The sequence below is a fragment of the Chionomys nivalis genome, chromosome 16, assembly GCF_950005125.1.
Source record: "Chionomys nivalis chromosome 16, mChiNiv1.1, whole genome shotgun sequence".
Classification (NCBI taxonomy): Eukaryota; Metazoa; Chordata; class Mammalia; order Rodentia; family Cricetidae; genus Chionomys; species Chionomys nivalis.
The window spans coordinates 28,763,104-28,788,069 of NC_080101.1; the positions used below are offsets into that span (position 1 = coordinate 28,763,104).

At 47.9% G+C, this 24,966-nt stretch overlaps 1 protein-coding gene across 1 annotated transcript in view; it reads left to right on the forward strand.

Annotated features, from left to right (window-relative positions):
• The first annotated feature begins 3,174 nt into the window (after positions 1–3,174).
• Positions 3,175–24,966, forward strand: part of B4galt1 (beta-1,4-galactosyltransferase 1) — a 46,336-nt gene continuing 24,544 nt past the window's right edge. The window contains exon 1 of the mRNA XM_057790977.1: positions 3,175–3,794. Within this exon, the coding sequence (XP_057646960.1) occupies positions 3,383–3,794 (412 nt within the window). The 5' untranslated portion in view covers positions 3,175–3,382. The remainder of the gene's footprint in view (positions 3,795–24,966) is intronic.

The following is a 24,966-nucleotide window of genomic DNA, read 5'->3' on the forward strand; positions in this document are numbered from 1 at the left end:
CTGACCTCAAACTTGAGATTCTTCTGTCCTCACCCTCTGAGTACTGATTGGATTACAGGCCTGTGCATCCATGTCTAGCTCTCAAGTTTATCATAGCCAAAAGAACTCTCTCTCTGAGAAGTGATGCTTTGGCACCAACACGCTGGCTCAGTAGGTAAAAGTGCTTTCCATCCAAACCCAATAACCTGAGTTCAATCCTCAGATCCCACAGCAGAAGAAATGACTTCCGATAATAACCTTACCCACTTGTGACATGTGCGAACACACACACATGTGAACAGAAGTGGTGTTTTAAGGCTGATTCTTAGGAAGTGCTCTTGCATTTGTCTTGAGCTGCTTTTGGAATGTGTTCTCCAGTTTGTGAGGACGCCCAGGCAATTGCCAGCCTAAATCATTACCTGGAAAGGCCTTTGGGGAGAGGGTCAACTTGGGGAATGAAGGTCCTATTAACTTAACCCAACTAGGCCTTCTGAGCTCCCAGCCTTCACGAGCACCCAGTCACCAGGGCATACACAGGACCCTGGAGATGCACTGTGTGAAGCTGTTTTGAAATTTCCAGCTGCCCTACTGCCTTGGTTATTATTACAGGAATCGGAACCGCCAGCCAACATCCCATAGTGAAAGACTACTGCCACACTGCCTGGGAGTTGTGTTATAGATCTGTTAAGTGCCGGGCACTATTTTATGCCTTCTGATCTTCATGCCCTTCTGATCTACTGGGGTGAAACAGAAGTGGAAACTGGCTGGTACAGAAAAGGCTTATTCCTTAGTGGGTTCTTTGTCTTCCCAATCCGTAGACAATTAGCAGACGGTGTTATTTTTCTTGGATTTCTGGCCCAGAAGATCCTGGGATAGATCTGTGGCCCTCACACTCTTTTAATCCTGTCTCCTGGCTATTGTCTGGACCTAGACTTGTCTCCATTTTCCTCTGCTCCTTTTTCAGACAGGGAACTAATATGCCTCAACCCAGCTTGCTCCCAACCAGAATTTCCCCACTAGCATAGGATGGTGGAGTTAGCTTCACCTTGACCAACTCTCAGAAGAGAACTTGTGACTTTGCTCTTTAAAATAACTTAGCAATAAAGGTCCCCTTTTCCTTTTCCCATACTAAGACAGCCATTTCTAGAAGCCAGGTATGGTGGCTGACAAGTCCGGCACTTGGGAGATTGAGGTGAAAGAATTGCTGTGCGTCTTCTAGGCTAGCCTAGGTTTCATAGGGAGTTCTAGGCTAGCCTAGGCTATAGTGTGTGGGCTTCTGTCTTGAAAAGGAAAGGGAAGGAAGGAAGGAAGGAAGGAAGGAAGGAAGGAAGGAAGGAAGGAAGGAAGGAAGGAAAAAAGGAAAAAAGGAAAGTGCTCACAATTATCCCTGGTCATAATAATTCAGTTCTACTTGTAGTGTCAGACTTGTGAGGCTGAGGCAGGAGGAAGCCAAATTTGAGACCACCCTGGGTTATTCAGAGATAAAACAAAGCAGAAGCAGACTGAGCTGATTTTGCAGAAGAGTAATTGGGAAGACCAAGAAGGTCTTCTCCATAAGGTAGGATTTGAGAAACCTGAATGAAATTTGAGGGAAGACCATCTCTAGTCCAGTGCAGAGAACAAAGGCCTTGAGATAGGAAGAGTAGGGAGGGGCAGAAACAGCTAACTACTTAAAAGGCAATTGTATAAAGCAGACCAAGATGATAGTGGCTTAGTCTGGGATGGCTGCACATCTGCAGGTGGTAAACTTTGGCATTTGAAGGTAGCAGTGACAGATGTGTTGAGGGACTGGGAATAACATTTGGGAGCAAAGGATAGCTTTCGGGTTTTGGTCTTGGGGAACAGCGCAAACAATGGTGCCTCTTTCTGAGGGAGAAGAGGATAAAAGTGGACTGTAGGGTGCAGGGGTCAGGTTGTTGTGGGCAGGATTTGTTCACGTGAGATGACACAGGAAGGTGAAGGTTAAGGAAGAGGTGTGGGCTAGACAGAAATTGTTGGTGTCATCGACCTACAGTTAATAGAATCACACCTGAGTAGTAAGTGTAGACATAAAAAAGCCTCGGGGACCACAGCCTCAGGACCCCATCAACAAATGGAGATGAGGAGGAGCAGTCAAAAAAAGAGGCCAGAGGAGCCACCAGAAAGCCAACAGAGGACACGCACATTTTATATGATTGCAAGCAAATGTCAAACTGCTCAGCCTGTTTTCTCATCTACGAAACTGAGATAGTTAACAATTCCTATTCCAGGGCACACACTGGTTAACAATACACTCTCCAAGTCCAGGAATATCTAGAATTAGTTAACATTTCCCGTCTTAAGGGTTCTCACCACAGGGCGAGGCCGCATGCTTGTGGGGATGGGACTGGCAGAGAGCTGCATTAATTCACAAGCCTGTGTGCAGAAAAGTCCGTTTTACACCCTACACTGTTGCACCTAGAACCAAGCTGGGTTGGCCCCTGAGGTTTCCCCAACCCGACAAACACCAAAGCGGGATTACAGCAACTTGGTCCTTTCCTCGTTGCAGGACTCCCAGTAAGCCACCCCTTCTTGCTAGACCCCCTCACAGGCCGGAGGACCCAGCTAGGCTAAGACGATCTTTGGAATGCCCCAGCGAATCGGTCCGCTAGCCTCGTGGGGCGTCGAAGCCGGTTTCCTAGACGACCTTTCTCCACTCCAGTTTCTCACTACCCTCAAGGGCTACCAGCCAGTCCTTTAGGCTTCACGCTGCTGTCCCAAGCCCACACACGAGTCTTTGGGTATGCCAGGAAGTGGTGGGACCGCCCGAGAGCAGTTCGTTTAACGAGGAAGCGTGGTTTGAAGAAACTTAAGCCCCACGGTGAACGCTCGAAAGAAAAGCCGAGCGCCGCTGGGCGTGGGATGCCGGTTCAAGCCCTAGATGCAGTCGGGCTGGCGGAGCGCCACGTTTAGTCCCCTGAAGCCGCTGCTCCCTGCGTCCCACCCTCCCGAGGACCCGCCCCTCAAGCCCCGCCCTCCCGTAGCGGCCCGCATCCCCGGCTGCAGGTCCCGCCCCTTAGGCTCTCCCCCCAGCCTCATCTCTCAAGCCCCGCCCTTCTCAGAAGGCCCCAGTTGCGGCCCCGCCCCTCAGGCTCCGCCCCCTCAGGTTCCGCTCTCTTCGCCTTCCGAAAACCCGGTTGAGGCCCCGCCCCCTACTGAGGCCCCGCCCCGTGCCCATCCGCGCCTGTGGCTCCCTGCTGTTCGCTCCGGAGTCCCGCGGCCCGGGGTGTCGCCTTTCTGCCGCGGGAGGCCGGCGCTGCCCTCCCTGCCTCCCCCTCCCCGCCCCTCCCTCGATCGCTGTGGTCCGGTAGCTCCTGGCGGGCGGCCTGCGGGCGGGCCGCCCTCTCATCCTTAGCCCACCCCCTCTTAAAGCCGCGGCGGGAAGATGAGGTTTCGGGAGCCGCTCCTGGGCGGCAACACCGCGATGCCCGGCTCGTCCCTGCAGCGGGCCTGCCGCCTGCTCGTGGCCGTCTGCGCGCTGCACCTCGGCGTCACCCTGGTCTATTACCTCTCGGGCCGCGACCTGAGCCGCCTGCCTCAGCTAGTGGGAGTCTCCTCTCCATTTAAGGGAGGCACGAACGGCACCGCCGCCACCAAGCAGCCCCTGGGAGAGCTCCGGACTCGGGGCGCACGGCCGCCGCCGCCTCTAGGAGTCTCCTCGAAGCCTCGCCCGGGTCCCTCCAGCCCTGGAGCGGCTTTTGACCCCGGCCCGAAGAGCAACTTGACTTCGGTCCTAGTGCCCCCTACCACTGCACTGTTGTCGCTACCCGCTTGCCCTGAGGAGTCCCCGCTGCTCGGTAAGAACAAGGATCGGAGGTCAGGGACTCCTCGGATTTCCTCAGTAGGGTCGCGGGGACGTTACCCTATGATCTCTTTCAGACTGCTAGCCTCAGGGTTTTGATCAGAGTACTTAATCCCCCTAGACCAACTTCGGGGCTGACCCGGGAGAGGTTGGTTGGTTGTCTCAGAGGCTGGGGCCCTGTTGGGAAGTTCTCAGGCTCTTCTGGCCCCAGCAGCAGAAAAGGCCCTGGAAACACCCTTGTTCTTGCCCAAGGTTCTGGAAATTTTGGAGTTGGGGTCGGTTTAAAGTAGCCGGTAGACTGAAAGGCCGCTTACTGCCTTGCCTACCTGTAGCAACACCGGTAGCAACTTTTACGGTTTGAGGACAGGACCGACTGAGCAAACCACCTCCTATCCCACCATCCTCCACTCTGCCTTTGAACAAATGGCTTAACTTTAAGGGTCGCTTTCTGGTTAATGGAGATAATAGACCGCATCTGTTTAGGGAGTTGTTTTGAACGAGTAAATGAAACACTGTAACTAGGAGTTTAAATAATGAGGATTCACTTTTAGAAAGTTGCCACAGTTGTGGATTTCTTCCTATTGGTAGGTCCTGGACCTAGGGCCCTTCCGTCTCCCACTCCCAAGTTCCTTCTCCTGAAGGTTCCTCTGAACCAAAGTGAGCCTGGCTTTCTTCAGGGTCAGAGTGCCTGTGTACTCAGGGGACTGGAGGCCTAAAATGAACCAGATCGCTCCGGATTGCTGGGGGCTGCACTTTTCTGGCACTGCTGTCTCGCTGATCTGAACCCTGACCCTTCCTTCACCAGGCAGGCAGCGGGTAGATGGGTTTACTTTCTAGTACTAAGGGGGCTGGTCCAGGGTAGACCTCTGTATGGCCTGTAGACCACAGGTTGCTGCCGTCCTTACCAGCCAGGTGGCTGCTCTTTTTCTAATTCAGGTTCCAGAGAATGTTGTTCAGAGGAGCCCCACCTCCCCACCAGCAGGCAGGCAGCCTGCCAAGAGCCCTGTCACGTTCCCGGAGAGCCCTGGCAGAGCAGGCCTTCCTATAGTCTCTTGCTCAATGTCTCCAATAATTACTTCAATATTTTCATATCAAGTTTGGGAGAAACCTCTTGGAATTGGCCAAACACGAGCAGGAAATTGAATTCCTTTGGACTGGGTTGTTAATCTGGGAAACAGGAGTAGTCCTCTGGAGGGTGAAGGAGAATATTAGTTCTACTGGTAAATGCCAACTTCAAACATTGTAGTGTTCCTTCCTGCGGTGTTAGATAAGCTTGCCTGTGCTTACCTCACAGGGTTGTTGTAGGACTAATTGAGATTGTGTACATAGTAAGCACAAGATAGCAAGTAATCAATAATAGAGTTTGAGGCTGGGAGGCATTGTTTCCGCAGACCCTGTAGAGATGTCACTGAAGAACACAGAGGAGGAGAGCAGGTTCCCAGATTACAGAGCGTCTGGGCCTTTTGCTTTTTTTTTTTTGGTTGTTGCCTGGGCATTATGCAGATAAAAAGACAAATTAGTTAGTAAAAAGTACTCCAGGGTCAGGCACATAGCTCGGTCAGTGGAGTCCTTGCCTAGCATGCAGAGAGCACCACATAAAACTGAGCTCTGTGTACACGCCTGGAGCCACAGCACTTGAGAGGTGGAGCTGGCAGGTTCAGAAGTTCAAGGTCATCTTCTGTGTTGTGAGTTGGAGGCTAGCCTGGGATACATCAGACCCTGTTTGTTTCAAAATGAAAATCAGGTGGCCATGTTTATAGTTGTTTGGAGTATAAGGGTCGTCCTGCTGAAATATGAGAGACAGTGGTGGCTATAGTTCTGCTGGGTTTGGCTTGGTAATGTGGTGTTGCTAAATTAATTCTAAAACAGACAACTCAAAAGGACCTTTCAGAGAGACAACATTTTAGACTGCAGAGCCAGAGGCCAGGGCCTGACTATCTTCATGTGACTTGCATGGGACTGATGTTTAGGCTGCTGCTGAGGCCACAATCCCAGAAATGAGGGTAGAGGTTTTTAATTAACTTATTTATTTTTTAACTGCGCTCTTAGATTTGAATGGTTAGGTGCAACTTTTGGAGGGCAGACAGTTCCTGGCCAGGAGGAATCTTAAGAAAGCTTTCAATCTGCCAGGGACTCTCTCTCTCTCTCTCTCTCTCTCTCTCTCTCTCTCTCTCTCTCTCTCTGTGTGTGTGTGTGTGTGTGTGTGTGTGTGTGTGTGTCTCAGGACGGGTAATCAGGCCCATCTGTTCAGCTGGGCAGGTGTCAGTTGAAGCCCTTGGCCGTGGTTTTGAGGTTGGTGGGAGGAAGCATCCCTGGGGGTTAGCACTGTGGCCCTTTCACTACTTACAGTTCCTTTCCCTGAGTTCTCTACTTTCTGGTGTCCAGCGGTCTGAGCCAGACGCTTGGATCTTTTTCAGTTGATAGCTGGTGACTTTGAGGTGGTAAGGGACCAGACCATGCTGCTGTTAGGTTGCTGTTAGATCTGGCTTCGGTTCGCCAGGACACTTGAATGGACTTTAGATAGGCTGAGGTTAGAATCGTGCTTCTGCAGCAGGTCTGACTGGGGGCAGGCTGCACTGTTTGGAGTACTAGTGATAGCGGGAGGACTCCTCTCTCCTGCGGGGCTAGTATGAGTCCCTGGCTGTCTGTTCCATCCTCCCAACCCCAGTGTAGGCAATAGGGGCTGGTTGACCTTTCCTGAGAAGTTCTCCAACTTGCCCAGAGAATTCTAGTTAGTGCAGGCTTTTTTTCCCTCTAGCCCCGTGACAGGCTTCCAGGTAACTGTGCGCTCTACACTCTACTGAGCATGGCAATGAGGCTCTCTTTTCTGGCCACCTGGATGTTTGCCGGAGATGGGAGGAGCTGCAGCCTTGCGGCTCTTTCCCAGAATGTTTATCTTTTTCTCGAATGTTTTATCTGCTCATATTTGGCACAGCTCAACATGATTTGACTGGCTGTGGCACAGGCATTTTGGGTGTGGTGTTGGTCGAGAAGGTAGACAGGCATATCAGGCTGGATTCATTGGGGGAAATAACAGGCTGAGCTGGGACCTGGGACAGATAATGCAAATCCTTCAAGGGGGCAGGGAGTTCTGGGCAGCTTCAATCTCAGAGGCCCTTCTTGCCCAACTATGCTTTAAGGGGATAACTCATCATTTGTTCAAAAGGGAAGATTAATGTGTGTGTGTGTGTATGTGTATGTGTGTGAGTGAGTTGCTTTTATTTATTTGTGTATGTGTGTTTATGTGTGTGGACCTGTGTGCCATGGTGTGAGTGTGGAGATTGGAGGACAACTTGTAGGAGTCAGTAGTTTTCCACTCTGTGGGTTTCGGGGATAGAATCGTGTTGTCAGGCTTGGTTGCAAATACCTGCTGAGCCATCTTGCTGGCCTAGGATTCTTATCTAGATGCAAACAGGAGCTCTAGATAGCCAAGGCCCTTTTAGATCACTTGTTGAGGGGGCAATTTCCCTGGCTTTTGGAGGGGTTGCTTTTAGCTGAACCTCTGCTGTGGCTTGTGAGTGACGTTGAAGATGAAGTACTTGCTAGGTCTGTTCTGGACTCTTGGCTCTCAGGCATTTCTCTGTATCAGGCTGCTGCCTCTCTTCACCCGTGTGTGCATGTGTGGACACAGGCAGGCTGATTAGAACAGCCTGTGCTGGGACACGTGGGAGAGGACTGTCCTTGACTTATCCACTCTGGAATGACTGGTGGGACCTCATCCCCCTTTCTTTTAAGGGTGAAATCTCATCTTGGGTATTAGAGGAGGTGCAGAGATCCTCACTTGGATGCAGATCTTGCAGCTTTAAATTTGGGTAACTAGCCCTTTAAGCCAGTTTTTGTCTTGCTGCTTTTCTCTGGAGGCAATAATTTATTGATGTGCACACAGATCCTACTGTCTTCATCTAACAGTCATATTAGACAGAACCTAACTACCTGGAGCAGAGAGGTACATTCTAGGAAAAGCATTTCAAGGCCTCACCTCATCTCAGACACAGTCAGGTAGCCAGAAAGTGGATACCTGATTGCTAAAGTCCTTCAGAAATACCCTCCATGACAGTCTGGATCTTTTTTGTGGTAAAACCTGTTCATTTCTCCCAAATAACAATATGGCAGGAAAAATGAACCCTGCCTCTTCTTTATTCTACACTTGCTAGGGCTGTGGCTCAGTGATTTGCATATATAACGCCTTGGGTTTAATTCCAGCACTGGGGGAAAAATCCCAGGTTCAAGTGTGGGAACCACCTTGGCAGAAGGGCGTCAGATGATCTTGGGACATGGAAAATAAGAGCCAAATGTGGGATTGGATTTAAATCATGGTTTCTTGGTTTAGCATTCCTGGAGGGGACTCGGTGGTTTTCTTGCCTCAGGTTAATGCCCAGAAAGACTAGTTCGGAGGACCAGGAGTTGCCTTGATCGGGTCCAGAGATTGGAAAGAAGATCCTTCTAAGGTGCTTGTGCATCCCTTCCTCTGAAAGGTCTTATGTGGATGTCGGGATGACTCTGGTAATTGTAGCGTGTACTGTGCACAGCACTAGAGCTACAAAGAAGGAAAAGGGTCTCTCTTGCAGCAATGTACAATTTAGACAAGAGAGACATAATTACTATGTCTCTGAACTGTGTGTGTGTATGTCCCTTTCCCTAACATTCTAACCTCCCTTCCTTTCGTTGAGAAAGAAACTCAGGCTTGATATCAGAGTTCTTCTGTCCTGATTTTGATTGTGTGAAAATTTTCCTTTTCTTTCCGCAGCTGCCCATTAGCTCTGCTGGGTAATCTTAACTTGCTGCTTTATAATGATGATAATGAGATATCAATGGCCATCTGCCTGGGTATTATGGTCTTTGAGTAGCAGCAGGGTAGGGATTTCCAGGCTAATTTAGGGGTTGAGAATGATGGGGCAGCTGATGCCAAGTCATCCTGAGCCCTCCCACAGGTTCTACCCTGGGACCGTTCAGACTTTGGAGGCACAGTCAACAGGCTTAGCTTGGGCTCAGTGGGCTGAGGGTCTCTGTGAAAGGGGCTTAGTTATTTTTTGGTCAAACCTGGAGATTCCTTCACTTCCAACTTATTTACTCCCTCTGTTCCTTATTCCCATTCTTTGTTCCTGCCAAGAGAGACTGAAATTCTGCTTGAATTAGTATCTACTTGGAGTTTGCAGGTTTTTTTTTTTAATGCAGTGGAATAGTAATTTTTTATAAGAAATTGTGTGCATGCATGCCTGTGTGTGTGTGAGCGTCCGTATGTGTGTGCACATGTGTGTGTGTCCATGTGTAGGCATGCTTGCACCCTGTGGAGATCACAAGACAACTTTGGGTATTAGTCCTTGCCTTCCACAGTGTTTGAGACAAGGTTTCTTGTTGTTTGCTGCTGCATACAGCAGGGCTGCCTGTTCCATGAGCTGCTGGGATTCTCCTGTCTCCTCCTCCCAGACTGGTTGTAGGAGCACTGGAAATATAGACATGCTATAGCCTGGCTTGTACTTGGGGATTCAGATTTAGGGGCTCCTGATTTCACAGCAAAAACTTTATCCACTGACTACCTCCCCAGCTTCAGAGTAGTCTTCTGATAAATCAGCTTCCCTTGGAGACTCTGGTTTTACATTTGATTCTGCCATAGCTGATGTGCTCCCTGGGCCACTGACCAGCCAGGCCCTGCAACTTTGAAGGGCCTTCGCAAGGTGTGGGACTGAACTTCATGATCTCCATAGAGCTAGCCTTCCTGTATCTACACTGGGCAAGGTCTCCTGAAAGCTGCCTGCAGCTGTGACTTAAAAGACCTCAGTTGTGAGCCTTTGTTTGTCTGTGCAGGGTGAGGTGAGGGTGCCATTGTCCCCGGGAGAGCTCTCTAAGTCCTGTTCTGAAAGTCAGAGACCTCTAGGTTAGAGGGTTGTGGCCTGATTTTAGTTCTAAGTGAACGTGGCCTAAAGGGATTTGTCCTTAGCAGACAGAGGGATGAGTCACTCGCCGGGTGTTCTTGTTCTGGTTCCACGTTTTCAGCTTGTCCTCAGCCCTCCACTTCCTTGTACAAATGGAGGCCAGGGGTTGTATCATTTGTTGGTTGTTGCTGAACTCTTAGCAAGGTGTGGGATTTTAAGTATGTTCTGGGTGTATTGTGTAACTATAATGATTTACCTCATAGAGGTGTCAGGACAAAGACCGTGGGTCTTCACGTTTGCTTTTTTTTCTTTTTTAGGGTAGGAGCAACTTTGTGTGTGTGTGTGTGTGTGTGTGTGTGTGTAAAGTAATGCAGGGGATGGGGTTGTATAACTCAGTGCAGAGAACTTGTATGATTTGATGATCTCCAGCTTTGAAAACATACAAACAAAAATCAGACAACATTGAAAATAATTTGCGAAGTTAAAAAAAAGAAAAGTACACCCACCTTCTTTTCACCCAGATAAACATGCTTCCCTATTTTCTGCTCGTCTTCTCTTTTGACATGTTTAAGAATATAGCTGCTGCCTTGTTTCTGGGCCTTGTTTGTTGTTGACAGTGTCTTCCTAGGTTTCCCAGGCTTGTAACTGCTGCTGTAGCCACTCCAGGACCAGCTTCAGATGGGCTGGTACCATACTCAGTGTACCGGCTGGTTTTTGTGTCATTCGACACAAGCTGGAGTCTCTTGGGAAGAGGGAACCTCAGTGGAGAAAATGCTCCCATCAGGTTCACCTGTGAGTAAGCCTGTGATCCATTTTCTTAGTGATCGATATCTGTAGGATGGCCCATCCATTGTGAGTGACAGCCAGGCAAGCCATGAGGGAGGAACAAGCCAATATGCAGCATCTCTTCATGGCTTCTGCTTCAGTTTTAAGTGTCAGATGAAATAATTCCTTTCCCCCCAAGTTGCTTTTGGTCATGGTCTTTATCACAGCAATAAAATCTTAACTAAGACACTCAGGATGACTAATATCTTTACAGGAGGAACAATAAACTGATATAAATTCATACAGATAGTCTGGTTATCATTCTTTATTTTTTTTATTCATTGCAATCTTGGTCCTGCATCTTTTAAATAATCCCAGAGGTGGGATGGGGATAATTCAGTAGTAGAAGAATGATTGCTAGCAGTTGCGAGGCCCCAGGCTTCATCCCTGTAGTACAAGAAAATAATAAAACAAAAGTAGCAAATAAATCACAGAAGCAGTATCATCTAGGTCGGCAGAGTATGGCACAGCTGTCTTACAGTCAGCTGTCGTTAGACACATATATGTGGGTGTCTGGAGGTGTGGTGAGCCTTGTGCACAAAATTGTACTTTTTGTATGCTGTCTGTAGAACATTTTCCAAAAGAGAAAAAAGATTTTTTTTTTCTTGAGAAGCTCTAGGTTTCAAGCCTCTTACAAAGGGTTAAGTGCATTGGAAATGACAGGTTTGCACAGTGCTGTCAAATGATTACCACTTATGTGGAATGATAGGTCTAGAATTCTGATTAAAAGAGAAAAGGGTCAGGAAACGCCTGGGCAGGTCCTTAGAGCTGGCTGAGCAGATCTGCTGCGGATAGAACCCATGGGGATGGTGTGCCCTCAGTAACTTCTTAACTTGTTCCCTTAGCTGCCAGATCCCTGGGTAGGCTCATATGGCCTAATATGGCTCCAGTGCTGAATGCTGGCTGAGTCCTGGTGGGCCAACCACTGCTGTTGACATCATCAAGATGTGACAGAGGGGAGGTGGGAAGGAGCCAGCAAATCAGATTCTGAAACACACACAGCTTTCCTGCTACCATGTGTTCCTGAGTTCCAGGGAGGGGCTGTGGAGTGAGACTCTTACATTTCCGGGAATTCTCTTAAGGGAAAAGCCTGGGGAAGCAACAGAGCCTGGCTTTCAGTGAGGACTTATGGATTACGTCAACAAAGCCGCAGGCTGCTGCGCTCTCGCTTGGCTGTTTCCAAGGAGTATATTTTGAAGTTACTCGATTTTGAATGTCATCAGTGGAGCTAAATTCTCTTCGGAGGGGATATTTGGTGTGGAGAATCTGCCGGAGGTCATTTGGCACTGAGCTTTTTGGAGTTAGAGCAAGGTTGCATTGAAGGAAGGGGCAGGATTCTGCCAGACCAGCTTGACCCCTGTAGCATCTGAGGTCAGGTTCCTTCTTGCCTTTCCATGTGGGCCTGGAGGGGCCTGGTAGGAGCGTCAGCAAATGCTGGCCCAATGACAGGGTTCCTCCTAAAAATGCCTTTAACATTTTCTTTAAAAGTTCATCCTTGTTTTGCATAATATCCTCTTGCCTTTGACGTCCTGAAACCACAGAGCTGCTGTTGGTGCGACAAGACACCAACAGCCTGAAGAAAGAGAAAGAGATGGCGGTCAGAAAAGACTCTAAGATCGGGGAGACTCAGAGAAGCTGAGTCTCAGGCAAGCGTGGGGACATGGCCTAGCAGCTTCCTCTTCAGATAAGGATTGTAGGCAGCCTAAGCAGGGGCCCTGCTGGCCATCATACTTAAAAGAGACTCCAAAGGAAGGGGGCAGGCGTGACGTCATTTGCTTATACAGCAGACTTTTATGGACAGCTACACTGTCCGAAGTGCGAGAGGTAGACATGAACAAGGTCCAGCCTCTGGCTATAGAAGAGTCCCTGCATAGTGAGTGAATCAGGTTCAGAGCCTTTCTGTTCAGAGGCTCTGAGGGGCAGGGAGTGAAATGGGTGGTCTGGACTAGCGCCAGCATCAGACTCCAAGGGCCCCTTGCACACAGCGATGCTGGCAACCCTGCCTTAGCCTGTCTGAACTCTTCCTGGGCTGTGGTGGGCTGGGGTCTATTGCTGGAAATAGCCCGACATCTTCTAGTTGCTGCCACACAGCTAAATCTCCCCCTGTTGCCGACAGTGACCCATAGGGTGGAGAGGGAAGGAAGTGAAGGCCGAGGGAGCGGAAGACACTAAAAGAGGCAGTGGCGCAGGCTGTTGGGACTGCTGTAGGCAGGAGGGACCTTGGGGAGGCAGTAGAGGGGGCGGGAGTGGAGAGGGCAGGGCGGGTCTGCAACCCCGTGGATACAGAGTTCTGCCCCAGGGGTGTTAGGCCGATCCAGACTCCTTTGGGTCCTGTTGCCTCCCTGAAGCTCAAGTGAACTGTTTCTCTCCTCCCTAAATTCTAGTGTGGGGTGTGTGTAGAGATAGCACTCTCTCTGCAGTACGGAAGGCCTCAGAAATTCCTTGTGGGGCTCACCACCCACTGCTTTCAGAGCATTTATGGTGAGGCTGCTTCTGAGGATTCTGGCTTCTCTGTCAAATAGGCATGATGATGTAGCAGGAGCTTGGCTTATTAAGAAACAGAGCAGGGGATGGCTCAGCGGTTAAGCGTGCCCTGCTTTTCTAGAGGACCCGAGTTTGGTTCCCAGCACCAACCCTGAGTGGTTCACAGCCACCTGACTCTTGCTCCTGGGATCTGATTGTCCGGACCTCTGAGGGAGCTTATGCACACACAGTAAACACTCACACAGACAAACATGAAGTGAGGAATGGCTCTGTCATACTAGGCAGCTGTGAGGTGTGAGAATGTTGTCTCTGTGGGCCTCAGTGTTCTCCTGTATAAAATGGGGTAATAATAGTATCACTTAAGAGATGAGAGGCTTAGGGAATGGCCATAAAATGGCCTAAAATAGCGCCTGGTCCGTGTTAAGCTCTGATTGTGTTGCTTATCGTTGATAGTGGTAATGCTGTATAGTCCCTTGAGGATACCTGAGGTCACACAAGGTGTACTGAACCCTATTTGCCTGTGACAAACCTTAATTTCTAAATCAAGCATAGGTAAGAGACAGTAGCAGTAAAAATGGAACAATTTTATAATGGCTACCAATATGCTGCAATAAAAATTCTTTAAGACTAGTGGATGGTTTCTGGAATTTTGCATGTGGCATTTTAGGACAGTAGATAAGGCTAGCCCTGGGTGGTAACAGAAATTGTGGAATGGGAAGCTGAAGTGGGGGCTGGAATGCCCATTTTTGATGAATTTCCCCCCTTGCCAGGGGCCAGGAATTAAACTAGGAACCTTGCGTATTTTAGACAAGCACTCTACCCCTGAGCCACACCTCCGGCCTAGCCTCCCTTCTGTGTTTGTGTGTGTGTATATACATACATGCTTGTTCACACGCACACATTGAAGTGTGTATGTGTGGAGGCTAGAGATCAACGTCCTATGTCTTCCTCGATAGTTCTCCACCTTACTTTTTGAGCAGGTTTCTCAGTAAGTCTGGGGCTCACTGCCTAGTGTGGGGGCTAGCAAGCTTTGGAACCCCACTCAGCTCATGCTTCCCACCACTAAGTTCACAGACATGTACCGCCATGTCTGACTTTGATACGATGCAGGCCGTCTGAATTCAGGGTTTCCGGCTTGCATGGCAAGCACCTTACCCACTGAGCCATACCTTCCTTCTCTCACTTATGTGTCCCACTTTATGGGATCTCTTCCCTTTTTTTTTTTTATTTTTTTTGGTGTTTCGAGACAGGGTCTCTCTGGTGCCTGTCCTGGAACTAGCTCTTGTAGACCAGGCTGGCCTCGAACTCCCAGAGATCCGCCTGCCTCTGCCTCCCGAGTGCTAGGATTAAAGGCGTGCGCCACCACCGCCCGGCTGGGATCTCTTCTCTTTATAGTTAAAAATGATACTACATTAAAATTTTTTAAAAATTGTCCCTACCACTGAAATAAAGCTGCGATGTCAAAATGAATGCATAATTTACTGTTACATTCATAATTTCATAATTATTGTGTGAGACTAATTTAAATTCAGCTATTTCTATTACCTTCCAAAGTGTAATTTTGCCTATACTTAGCCTGATTATCTTTAGTTGTGACTGCCTAGTATCTTTTTACCTTTATTTTTCCCCCTGGAACTTGCTCTGTAGGTCAGCCTAGCCTCGAACTTAGAGAGCTCACTGCCTCTGCCTCAAGAGTGCTGGGTTTAAAGAAATATGACACCACTTCCTGGCTTAACTGTTTTGTTTTTTAATTAAATATTTTCTTTCCTAATTAAAGGTTTTTCATATGGTATACTTGGATCATGTTTTCTCCTCCTCTAGTTTCTCTAGTTCTCACTGTGTAGTTAAGGCTGACCTAAAATTCATAATCCTCCTGCCTCAACCTCATGTCTGTTTACTAACCTTACTGCTAATTCCTTAATGTTCTTCATTCCAGGTTTCACTGTCCTAATCTTGAACACATTTTGTAGGACATAGTTCTTTATTTCAATTGAATTACTGAGGCATTTATCAAATTCTTCTTTATCAATAAAAAAAGCAGGAGTCAGACATTGGGGTAAGAACCCGAAAGATCAGAGAAGCAGGGGAGCAGCCACAGTGACTTCCTAACACTTCTGTTCCTTCCTCCAAAAGGGGCTGAGATCCTCTCTCAGCCCCACCGTACTACTTCCTGTCTCCTATCTGTCCCTAGTCCTCCAAACCTCGATGGTTCGTTTTGATCAGCTAGTGGCTAACTCCATCCTCTGACCCAAAGCAAGCTTTGTTTTCAGAATGAAATCAAAATATCACACAACAGATTACTTCCTGGGGATATATTCTTAGAAAGAATCTGTAGGTCAGATACAGTCATCCTGAACTTGGGTTCACATTGCCACACTGCTTTCTGAGAGTTCTGGAATTGTTCACAGGCTCTGAATTTGAAATTCCCGCCTTCTAAAGAATGTGGATCCGAAGAGAGTGTTGAATCTATCTTGAGCTTCATGTGAACTTTCCTAGTGTGTCTCTCTCCCCCTTCTTCTCCCTTCTTCTCCCCCCCCCCCGTGTGTGTGTGTGTGTGTGTGTGTGTGACAGAGGGAGAGAGACAGAGACAGAGAGGATTTTCCCAAGCGTGGCATGCTTTTTCGGACAGTGACTGCTTCTACCTCTGGGGCTGTTCCTGCCTGGGTGCTCAGCATTCTAAAGAGGAGTCTGCTGATTCTTTATACTCCATAAGCAGAGATGATTTATACAAATCATCTTTTTACAAAAATGAGTGAACTTTCCTCCTTTATAAGCAAAGCCAAGCTTATAGAATAGGATCGGATGTTAGCTATAAAAGCCTGACTTTAAAATGATATTGGTCTAAACCCTTCTGAGTTGGTTGCATGCAGCCAGTCATAGAGACTCTTAGGAATAGTTTGTGACAGACTAGCCTGGGTGCTTGATCTTTTAGCTTGAGTGGACAAATTCCTGTGTAACAGCTCTGGTTTATAGAAGCCAATAAAAGCGCCCAAATCAAAGAACACTGAAATCATACTGGATTAAAAATAAGTTGATGCAGTTGTCTAAAATCTACAACTACGAAGGGCTAGGTATTTTCCTTGCACATGTCTTTTGTCTGGCTAAGTATTTCCCTTGCACATGCCTTTTGTCTGGCTTACAGGGCTGGAGGTTGAGTTCAGGGCCTCGTACATGTCAGGGCAGGCCTCTCTGGGAGACTAGTAGAAGCTTGCTTAATTGCATAAATGGTAAAGTGATTAGAGCCAGTGATTTCAAATGACCACAAGTTTCTAGATCCAGGAGATGGGAGCGTATTCAACTTGTAAGGGGCACTGCCTTCCTCTTCTAGGAACTTCCTGTATCTTCTACCCAATTCACAGTTCCCTTCTGATGTCGTAAGACACTCTGGGTCCTTTGAATCAGGTCAGAGCTGTTTTCTTCCTATGTGAAATGGGATCATTGCTTTCCTTGGAGGGTTCACAAGAGGATCCATGACATGAGGTGTATAATTGGTTTTTTTTTTTTTTTTTTTTTTTTTTTTTGGTTTTTTGAGACAGGGTTTCTCTGTGGTTTTGGAGCCTGTCCTGGAACTAGCTCTTGTAGACCAGGCTGGTCTCGAACTCACAGAGATCCGCCTGTCTCTGCCTCCCGAGTGCTGGGATTAAAGGCGTGCGCCACCACCGCCCGGCCGAGGTGTATAATTGTTGATCAGTGCTGCTTCTTGGGCACAGAAGCGTACATTCAGTTCCTTGGGCTGACTTGGTCAAATGTCTTGCCAATGGAGTGGTGTGAAGCTATGACCAAAGCTTATGGAAGTGGAAAGCTCAGAGTTGAGACTGGCCTGGCTATGTGGACGAACCTCCTCCAGTCCACAAGGAGAAGGGCTTCACCTTGTTCATCCGCACTGGAACGTACTTGGACTGCGCGCTTCCACATGTTAGGTGTGCCAGGTATTTGTAGAACCTGCACAGCCTTCTCAGGGTGGACAGTTTGTGAGTATTCAAATCATAAACAGTTACAAGTTTTTCAGAAGGAGCCAGAAAGAAGTGTTTTGTGGAGTTGGATATTTTGTGGAGTCTCGAGAGGAGAGAAGATATGTTATTGAAATAGAACACTGGAGACTTCTACACAGAGAAACCCTGTCTGGAAAAACAAACAAACAAAATGGAGACCAAATGTAAGTGTGTTCAGTTAGGTCGTATGTCTGGCATGTTGGCAGACCACCTAAGGCACAAGCCTGGGATAGTCTTCTATGTTCTACATAGGGAGGGGCTGGAGTTGAAATCCAGGATGCCCAGTCAGGTCTGTTGCCAATGTACTGAGTAGTCTCTGGGTCTCAGTTTCTCATGGGATAAGACCAAGGGTTAGCTTGGATGCTCATTGGAGTATCTTCCTGCCTGATATTGCTAGAGTAGCCATGGTTAGCCAGAATACTTCACTGAAAGACACTAAAGTGCGTATGAGGGCCGCCTTGTAAAGCTGGGATAGTTGTCAGTGGGGCTTGAGAACCAGGCTTGAGTCTCAGCTGAAGAAATGCACACTTGCCCTGCCCTCACACGGTGTTGTGGTTTACAGATTCACACCTGAGAACTATGCAACTGAGTTGCAAGAAAGCTCTCTCTCTCCCTGCCCCCCTCCCTCCCCACACACACACTGCACTCCATGCTTTATATAAATTATAACTGTGTTGGGCTGCATTCATAGCTATCCATAGGTGCCTTTGGCACACACACACCTGCTTAGATTCATCGGGCAAGCCCAGTGCCTAAGCAGGACAGCAGATGCTCGGGCTCAGCTGTTGAGTGGCTCAGTGTGAAAACCTAGTCAGTGGGCGCCAGTCTGACTATAGAGTCCGAGACTGCAGCCACATCCCCATCAACCGTGCGCAACTTCATAGTTCAGCGCTCCCTGCATGCCAGGGGCCCTGGAAAGTTTTCCTTTAGCACTCAGCGGCACATTTTCCTGCTGAATTGTTCTGACGAGACCTCTGTTACAATGTCGAGTAGCTATGGTACACGAGGGCGTCCCTTTGTTCTTCCCAAGTGGGGAAGTACTCAGGCTTCTACTGTTAAGAATTGTGTTGGAAAGGGAGTTTCATGGTGCACGCCTTTTATCCCAGGAGGCAGGTGGATCTCTGTGAGTTTGAGGTCAGCCAGGGCTACACAGAGAAACCCTGTCTCAAAAAAACAAAAACAAAACAAAAAAGAAGCAAAAGAATTCTGTAGATGCAGACAGCTGTACCCAGAAGGCCACAGGTTGCTCAGGGAGCCGAGGAGTCAAAAGCCAGAGAAGAGAAATAGGCTTATGCCAGCCTTAGATCACGTCAGACTGTCGCGGTGACCGCCAGACCTGCAGGCCTTCCCAGGCAGCCCTAGGGGAGCCCCTCCCACTCCGCTGTCACTCCTAGTGTCTTCTGTCCCACCCACCTCTCGGACTCCATCTCATGGCCCGTTGTCATCTCTGTTCTAGTTACTGGTTTTAGTGCCTTGTTTGCTATTTGTTGTGTTTTATCTTTATTCTCATTTCCATCACCGAGCCCCAACACGGGCAGCCCTGCTCCTGTGTTTACAGCACATGTGTGTGCTTCCACTGGCTACATTGAAACCCCCGGAATGTGTGTGTGCATTTCTCATTTCAAACCATTACATTTCTTAGTTTAATATGCAGTAAAATTGATTTCTTTGTCATGTAGTTTTGTGGACTCAAAGATGCTTATATTTGTGTCAATACCACTGCAATCAAAATACAGGCCGGTTTAGTTCCTTCCAATGCCCGCCTCATGAGCCACAGCCTCCTCTCAGTAACCCCACCCTCACCTCATAGTCTACACATCACAGAACTCACTGTTGAGGCCAGGCTGACGTTGGACTCTATATAATCCTCCTGCCTCCACCTCCCACATGCTAGCATTGTTGAATTATCACACCCAGCTATCTATTTTTTTTTTATTGCTTTTATCTTGCTCCATCCCAGGGCCTTACACAAAATAGATAAGCACGTTACCACTGAGCCCCAGCTTTAAAAGGAGAGAGACAAAGAGAGGGAAAGGGGGAGAGAGGACACATGCGCTTGTGTTTTGACACCAGATCTCTGTTGTATGGTCTTGGCTGGTCTAGAATTCATGTTTCTTCTCCACTTCCTGAATCCTGGCCTGGCAGGCACCCCTGCCTAGTTCCTTATGAAGGTTTTGTCAGTTGTACCAATAATGTGGTAAAAGGAAAATCAGAAATCATACATTATTTTCAGCCTCTCCATCTGGCACCATATCCCAGACTTCCTTTGTATTTTCGGACAGGACATTGTTGAAGAGTAGAAGCCAGTTATTTGTAGGTGTTTGCTGTTTGTTCATGATGACATGTTTTGTGTGTTTTGTTTGGACAGGGTCTCACTATGTAGCCCAGGCTAGCTTTACACTTGTGTTCCTCCAGGACTACCCCCTCAGCCTACTGTTACTATGTAAATATTCAATTTTCATCGAACTTCCCTTCACTGGATTGTTTTTTTAACGGCTGTGGTTATTTATTCCTGAATCAGTTACTGTAGTGGTTGATTTCTTGCATTTGTTACTTAAAAGAGCCCCCCACACCAATTCTCAGTTTTCCTCTGCTCTTTGAATTATAGATCAATGAAGACTGAATTCTTTTTTAATATTATTTTTTGAGATCTTTCCCCCTTCCCTCCCTCCCTCCAAACTCTCTTATATACTACTCCTTGCTCTCTTTCAGATTTATGGTCTACATACTGTATATGCACATGCATTCCTAAATGCCCAAGTTCAGTCTGCTCACAGACTGTCTGTTCTTGGGTTTTACTTTATTCAGTGGTTACAGCTTCTACTGCCATTCCTTATTCCGATCCTTACCATCCCAGGCTTCCCAGTGGATTCCCCACCGACTGGCTCCTGTATCCTTTTAGGAAAGAGTGAGTGTTTCAGGAGGCTGCTGTCTCTCTGACAGCTCTAGCGCAGCCGTCTCTCCAGTGAGTCCTAGTTCTTTTCAGGAGAGAATATATTTAGAAAACAAGAATTCGCTGCCAGCTGTTCACTTTTGTTTTTAGGAGCCGTTTACCATGTGTGCTCGTAGCCTGTTGATTCTGACTGCCCAGTGATACTTCTCTGATTTTCTCCTGTCTTTTTCTTTTCCCTTGCTCCTTGCCCAGATAGCATCATGAGGAACATCTGTAGACAGGACTCTCCTGTCTCTGCCTTCTATGTCATTGGAGGAACGCTGGGATTGCAGATGTGTGCTACCAAGCCCAGCTTTCTGTGGGTTTCTGAGGCTTTGAACTCAGGTCCTAATACTTGTGCAGCAAGTGCTTTATCCCCTGAGCCATCTCCCCGCCTACCATGGGCTTTCTAGGACCCTTCTTTCTGAGATTGACAGCTAAAGGCGGGTACATTTTATACAAATCCCAGCTCAGGGGTAAGAGAAGGAATCTCTCTTTAGGGTTGCACAAAAGGAAGCAGAAATTCATTCTTGGATTTCCCTACAAAGGTGAACACCAAGCTAATTGACTGGGCCAGACAACCACAGACTCTTAAGAGCCAAGGGTCTCTGTTTTCAGTGCGGGTGGAAACCTTTCTCCCTTTGGACAGAAGGAAACTGTCACATCTCCAGTTCTGGAATCACAAGAGGCTTCCCTGCACTGTCTTGTTTCTGTGGCACCACCAGCAGACACACTGGAGAAGGGTTAGCTCAGTAACGTCACAGGAGGCACAGCTTTTCTGCTTCCTCCCTCAGTCTGCTCCCTGGAACCGAGGTTGAGAAGGATTCGGAGACACAGGTAGGCCATAGCATAGGGACAGAGGCGTGACTTACAATCTGCTCTCCTCCGTGGAGCGGTATCATGACCATCAAAACCCTAAAGGATTAGTGAAGGGCAGAGCTAGACGGCTCTTCAGAGCCACGACTGCCCCTCCGGCCCTGATGTCTCTTCACGTGGAGGAACTGTGGTGCCCCTCCGGCCCTGATGTCTCTTCACGTGGAGGAACTGTGGGGCCCCTCCAGCCCTGGGCAGGAGTCTTTAAGGTCTGGTTTGCGTGGATCCTGACCCTTCAAGGTGATGTAATCTGGTCATAGCTTTGTTCCGTTAGGTCTTAATGCCTTTGGTGCGACCTCCATGGACTGCGTGGCCAAGGCCAAGGCTTTTCTGGTCATCCCACAGCCTGAATAAGAAAACTCTGAGATTTGGAGACTCGGGCTTATTCTCACAAGGGATGAGTAGCACGTGTGAAGAGTGTGTTTTCCGTGGCAGTGCGAGGCTCAGGTGAGGAAAGGCAATGAATGTATTTTCATTAGGTTAGTCCATCCTTTGACACAAACTCAAATTATAGGCCTATTTAAAATTTAACCTTATTTCGGGCAGTACCAGCAGCTGATGAATCAGGAGCTGTGCCTGGAAACAAAATGGAGGCTTAGAGTCTAAAAATAAGTGGTTGTCTCAAAGCAAAACAAAACCTAAGCAAGCAAACAAACAGAAAACAACCCTAGTACTCATATTAAGATGCAGCTTCCTGGGGAGGGGAGACGGCTGCTTCCTGGGGAGGAGAGAGGCTGCTTCCTGGGGCTGGAGAGATGGCTCAGTGGCTAAGATTAACTGCTGCTCTCCCAGAGGTCCTCTGGGTTCAATTCCCAGAATCCACATGGGGACTCATACATGTCTCTAACTCCAGTTTCAGGCGATGCGATGTTCTGTTTTTTATCTCCGAGGGCACTAGACACGCCTGTGGTACACAGACATCACATACATGGAGATAAAACACTCATACACAGACACTTTTAAAAATAAAATAAAATTAGAAAACCAGAGCTGCGACTTTCTGGGCTACTAAGCATGTGTGTGGGCACAGACATGCTACCCAACAAGACTGTCCCTTCACCGCACAGCTGGAGTGGGACAGATGGCAGCCTCACCAGCACTGTGACAGCCAACCACAGTGCTTGGCCTTTGACACTTGGGGAGGTCTTTAGTGATGTAGGTAGCCTTGTGTCACTGTGTGAGAAATGATGGTTCCATGCAGTAGAGGGCTCACCGTTGGTGAGGCTACCTTCTGCACATAGACAGTAGGGCAGTGTGGGCATGTGACAAGGTGGCCCTGAGCAGAGATACAGACAAAGGAGCAACTAGCCCCACTGTGATTCAACTTGCTGCTTGAGCTTCTGGCTTTGCCTTGAGCACATTCCTTGTTTTCCTCGTCTCTTAGCATAGAGTTCCTGTACAACAGATGCTCTGTTTCCTGTCTAAAATGGGTGATGAGTTGGCAGAAAGAAAACGGGTGTGGAACTTGCGTTCTGTGCACGTGCCCAAGATGTTGTGTCCGCAGTAGGAAAAGATGTGTTTCTTCTTCCTCTCTTTTAAAAATTTATCTTATTCTGATAGCCAAGTTCCGGATTTGAAACCAGGCATAGTTGTGCAGAACCTGTAATCCCAGCACACAAGGGTAGAGGTTGTAAGCAGTTCAAGGTCATCCTCACCTATACAGTGAGTTTGAGCTGCGTGGGCTATATGAAAATCTGTCTCAAAGTAGAACAAAAATTCTTTGATTTGAATCTTTAAAAAAAATTGTATTTGCCGGGCATGGTGGCACGCATCCTTAATCCCAGCGCTTGGGAGGCAGAGGCAGATGGATCTCAGTGAGTTCCAGGCCAGCCTGGTCTACAAAGTGAGTTCCAAGGCAGTCAGAGCTGTCACACAGAGAAACCCTGTTGTGAAAAAAAAATATTGATTTACTGTATGTCTTAGGGTTTTTATTGCTCTGAAGATACCATGATCATGGCAACTCTTGCAAAGGGAACATTTAGTTGGGGGGCACTTGCTTACAGTTTTAGAGGTTCAGTCCATTATCATCATGGCGGGGAGCATGGTGGCGTGCAGACAGACGTGGTGCTGGAGTAGCTGAGAGTCCTACATCTTGCAGGCAACAGAGAGTTGACTGAGAACTGAGCATATGAAACCTCAAAGTCCACCCCCACAGTGACACACTTCCTCCAACAAGGCGATACCCACTCCAACAAAGCCATACCTCCTAATAGTGCCATTCCCTATGAGATTATGGGGACCAATTACATTCAAACCACCACAATGTATGTGTGTGCTTGAGGGTGTGTGCCATGGCACATGTGATCATGCAATGGAATGCAGTTGTCCCTCCCCCATGTGGGTTCTGGAGACTGACCCCAGTTCATCAGACAGCAAACACCTTTACCTTTGACCTGCTGGGCCATCTTGCCAGCCCACATTTGATGTCTTTTTATTGGAAGATGTTTTCTTTGGAGATGGAACTAAAGGCTGGAATCACCTTTCCTTGGAGACATGTCCCAAATCTACAATAAATGACACAAACATTTGATGTTAGAAGTAAATTATGGCCAGGCGGCAGAGACATATGCCATTAATCCCAGTACTCGGGAGGCAGAGGCAGGTGGATCTCTGGGAGTTCCAAGTCAGTCAGGACTTCAGAGTGGGACTCTGTCTTTAAAAGAAAAAAAAAAGATAAACTATTTATAGTGACTTGGAAATCTTCGAGAGTTAAGTGGTTTTTCTTAATTAAAATAACATTTTATTTATTTCGTGTGTGTTGGGGGGCAGCATATGCCATGTATGCTTGTGGAAGTCACAACTCGTGTGTGACAGTTCTCTCCATCCACCCTTTCCTCGGGCTTGGCAACAGGTGCCTTCATCCACTGAGCCATCTTACTAACCCAGTTCTATAAAATAATTTTAGCATGTTTATAAATGTATATGGTGTATGTACTCGTGTGTGTGTGTGTGGGGGGGTGCCACAGCACAGGTGTAAAGGTCAGAGGACAGCTCTGAGGAGCCCGGTCTCTCCTTTCACCATGTCGGTCCTGAGGCAGATTCTGGTTGTTCGGCATGGTAGTAAGTACTTTACACCCCCTGAGCTATTTGATTTGAAAGCTCAGGGAGAAACGCTTCCTTCCTGTGGGAATTGCGAGTCCAGTCTGGTGTTCTTTACCCCTGCTCTATCATGCCTTCACTTGGAATTCACTGAAATGCATTGTTGCTTGTGTCAGTGGCAGAGCAGCAAGGAGGAGAGTGCAGGGCCAGTTGGGGAAGGTTGTATAGTTGTTTGTTTTTACTACTTGGGGGCCTGCCATCCAGTTCCCAAATAAATACATGGAGACTTATTCTTCCGTATGAATGCCAGCCTTAGCTTGGCTTGTGTCTAGCCAGCTTTTTTATTTAAATCATCCTATTTCTCTTTCATAATGTTTTGCCTCTGGGCTTTTCCTTTATTCTATCTCTCTCTCTTTACTCTGTGGCTGGCTGGGTGGCTTTCCCTGGAGTCCCCTCTCCTTGCCTTCTCACTTCCTTAGATTCCTCCTCCTGTTTATTCTCTCTGCCCGCCTGCCCCACCTCTTTCTCTCTCCTGCCTAGCTATTGGCTGTTCAGCTCTTTTTAGACCAATCAGGTCTTTGTAGACAAACAAAGTAACAGAGCTTTACAGAGTCAAACAAAGGCAGCGTAAAAGAAAGCAACGCAGCTTTGCCCCATTAAACAAATACTCCCCAGCACAGATGAACGTAATACATCTTAAGCTAATATTCTACAGCAGAAGGTGTGTGTGTGTGTGTGTGTGTTTGTTTTAGTGTGTGCTGTGTTTCAGAAGCAGAGGGACTCGCTGACAAGTGGATACAATCTGTGTGATGAACCCCCCCTCCCCACCCAGAGGCACCAAGGGGCCCAGCAGAGCTGTGCTGCAAAGCTTTCCTTGACTCTCTGCCCTGGTCCTGATGTCATTTCCCTCCTTGGGTATCAGGTCACCACTGTCACATGCCCCACCATGACCTGCTTTGCTGGGCCTCCTCATGTTTTGTCTTGGGCTCTCCCCAACTGCCACACTGAAAGCGGCAGCCGCTTCTTAAGGCACCTTCTGGGACCCCTGGCGCATGGTAACTGCTAGTGGGGTGCAGGTCTGAGTGAGTATGATGTTGTGACTATTTCAGACAAGAGGATGAAAACAGAGCAGACCTCCTGGACCGGCGT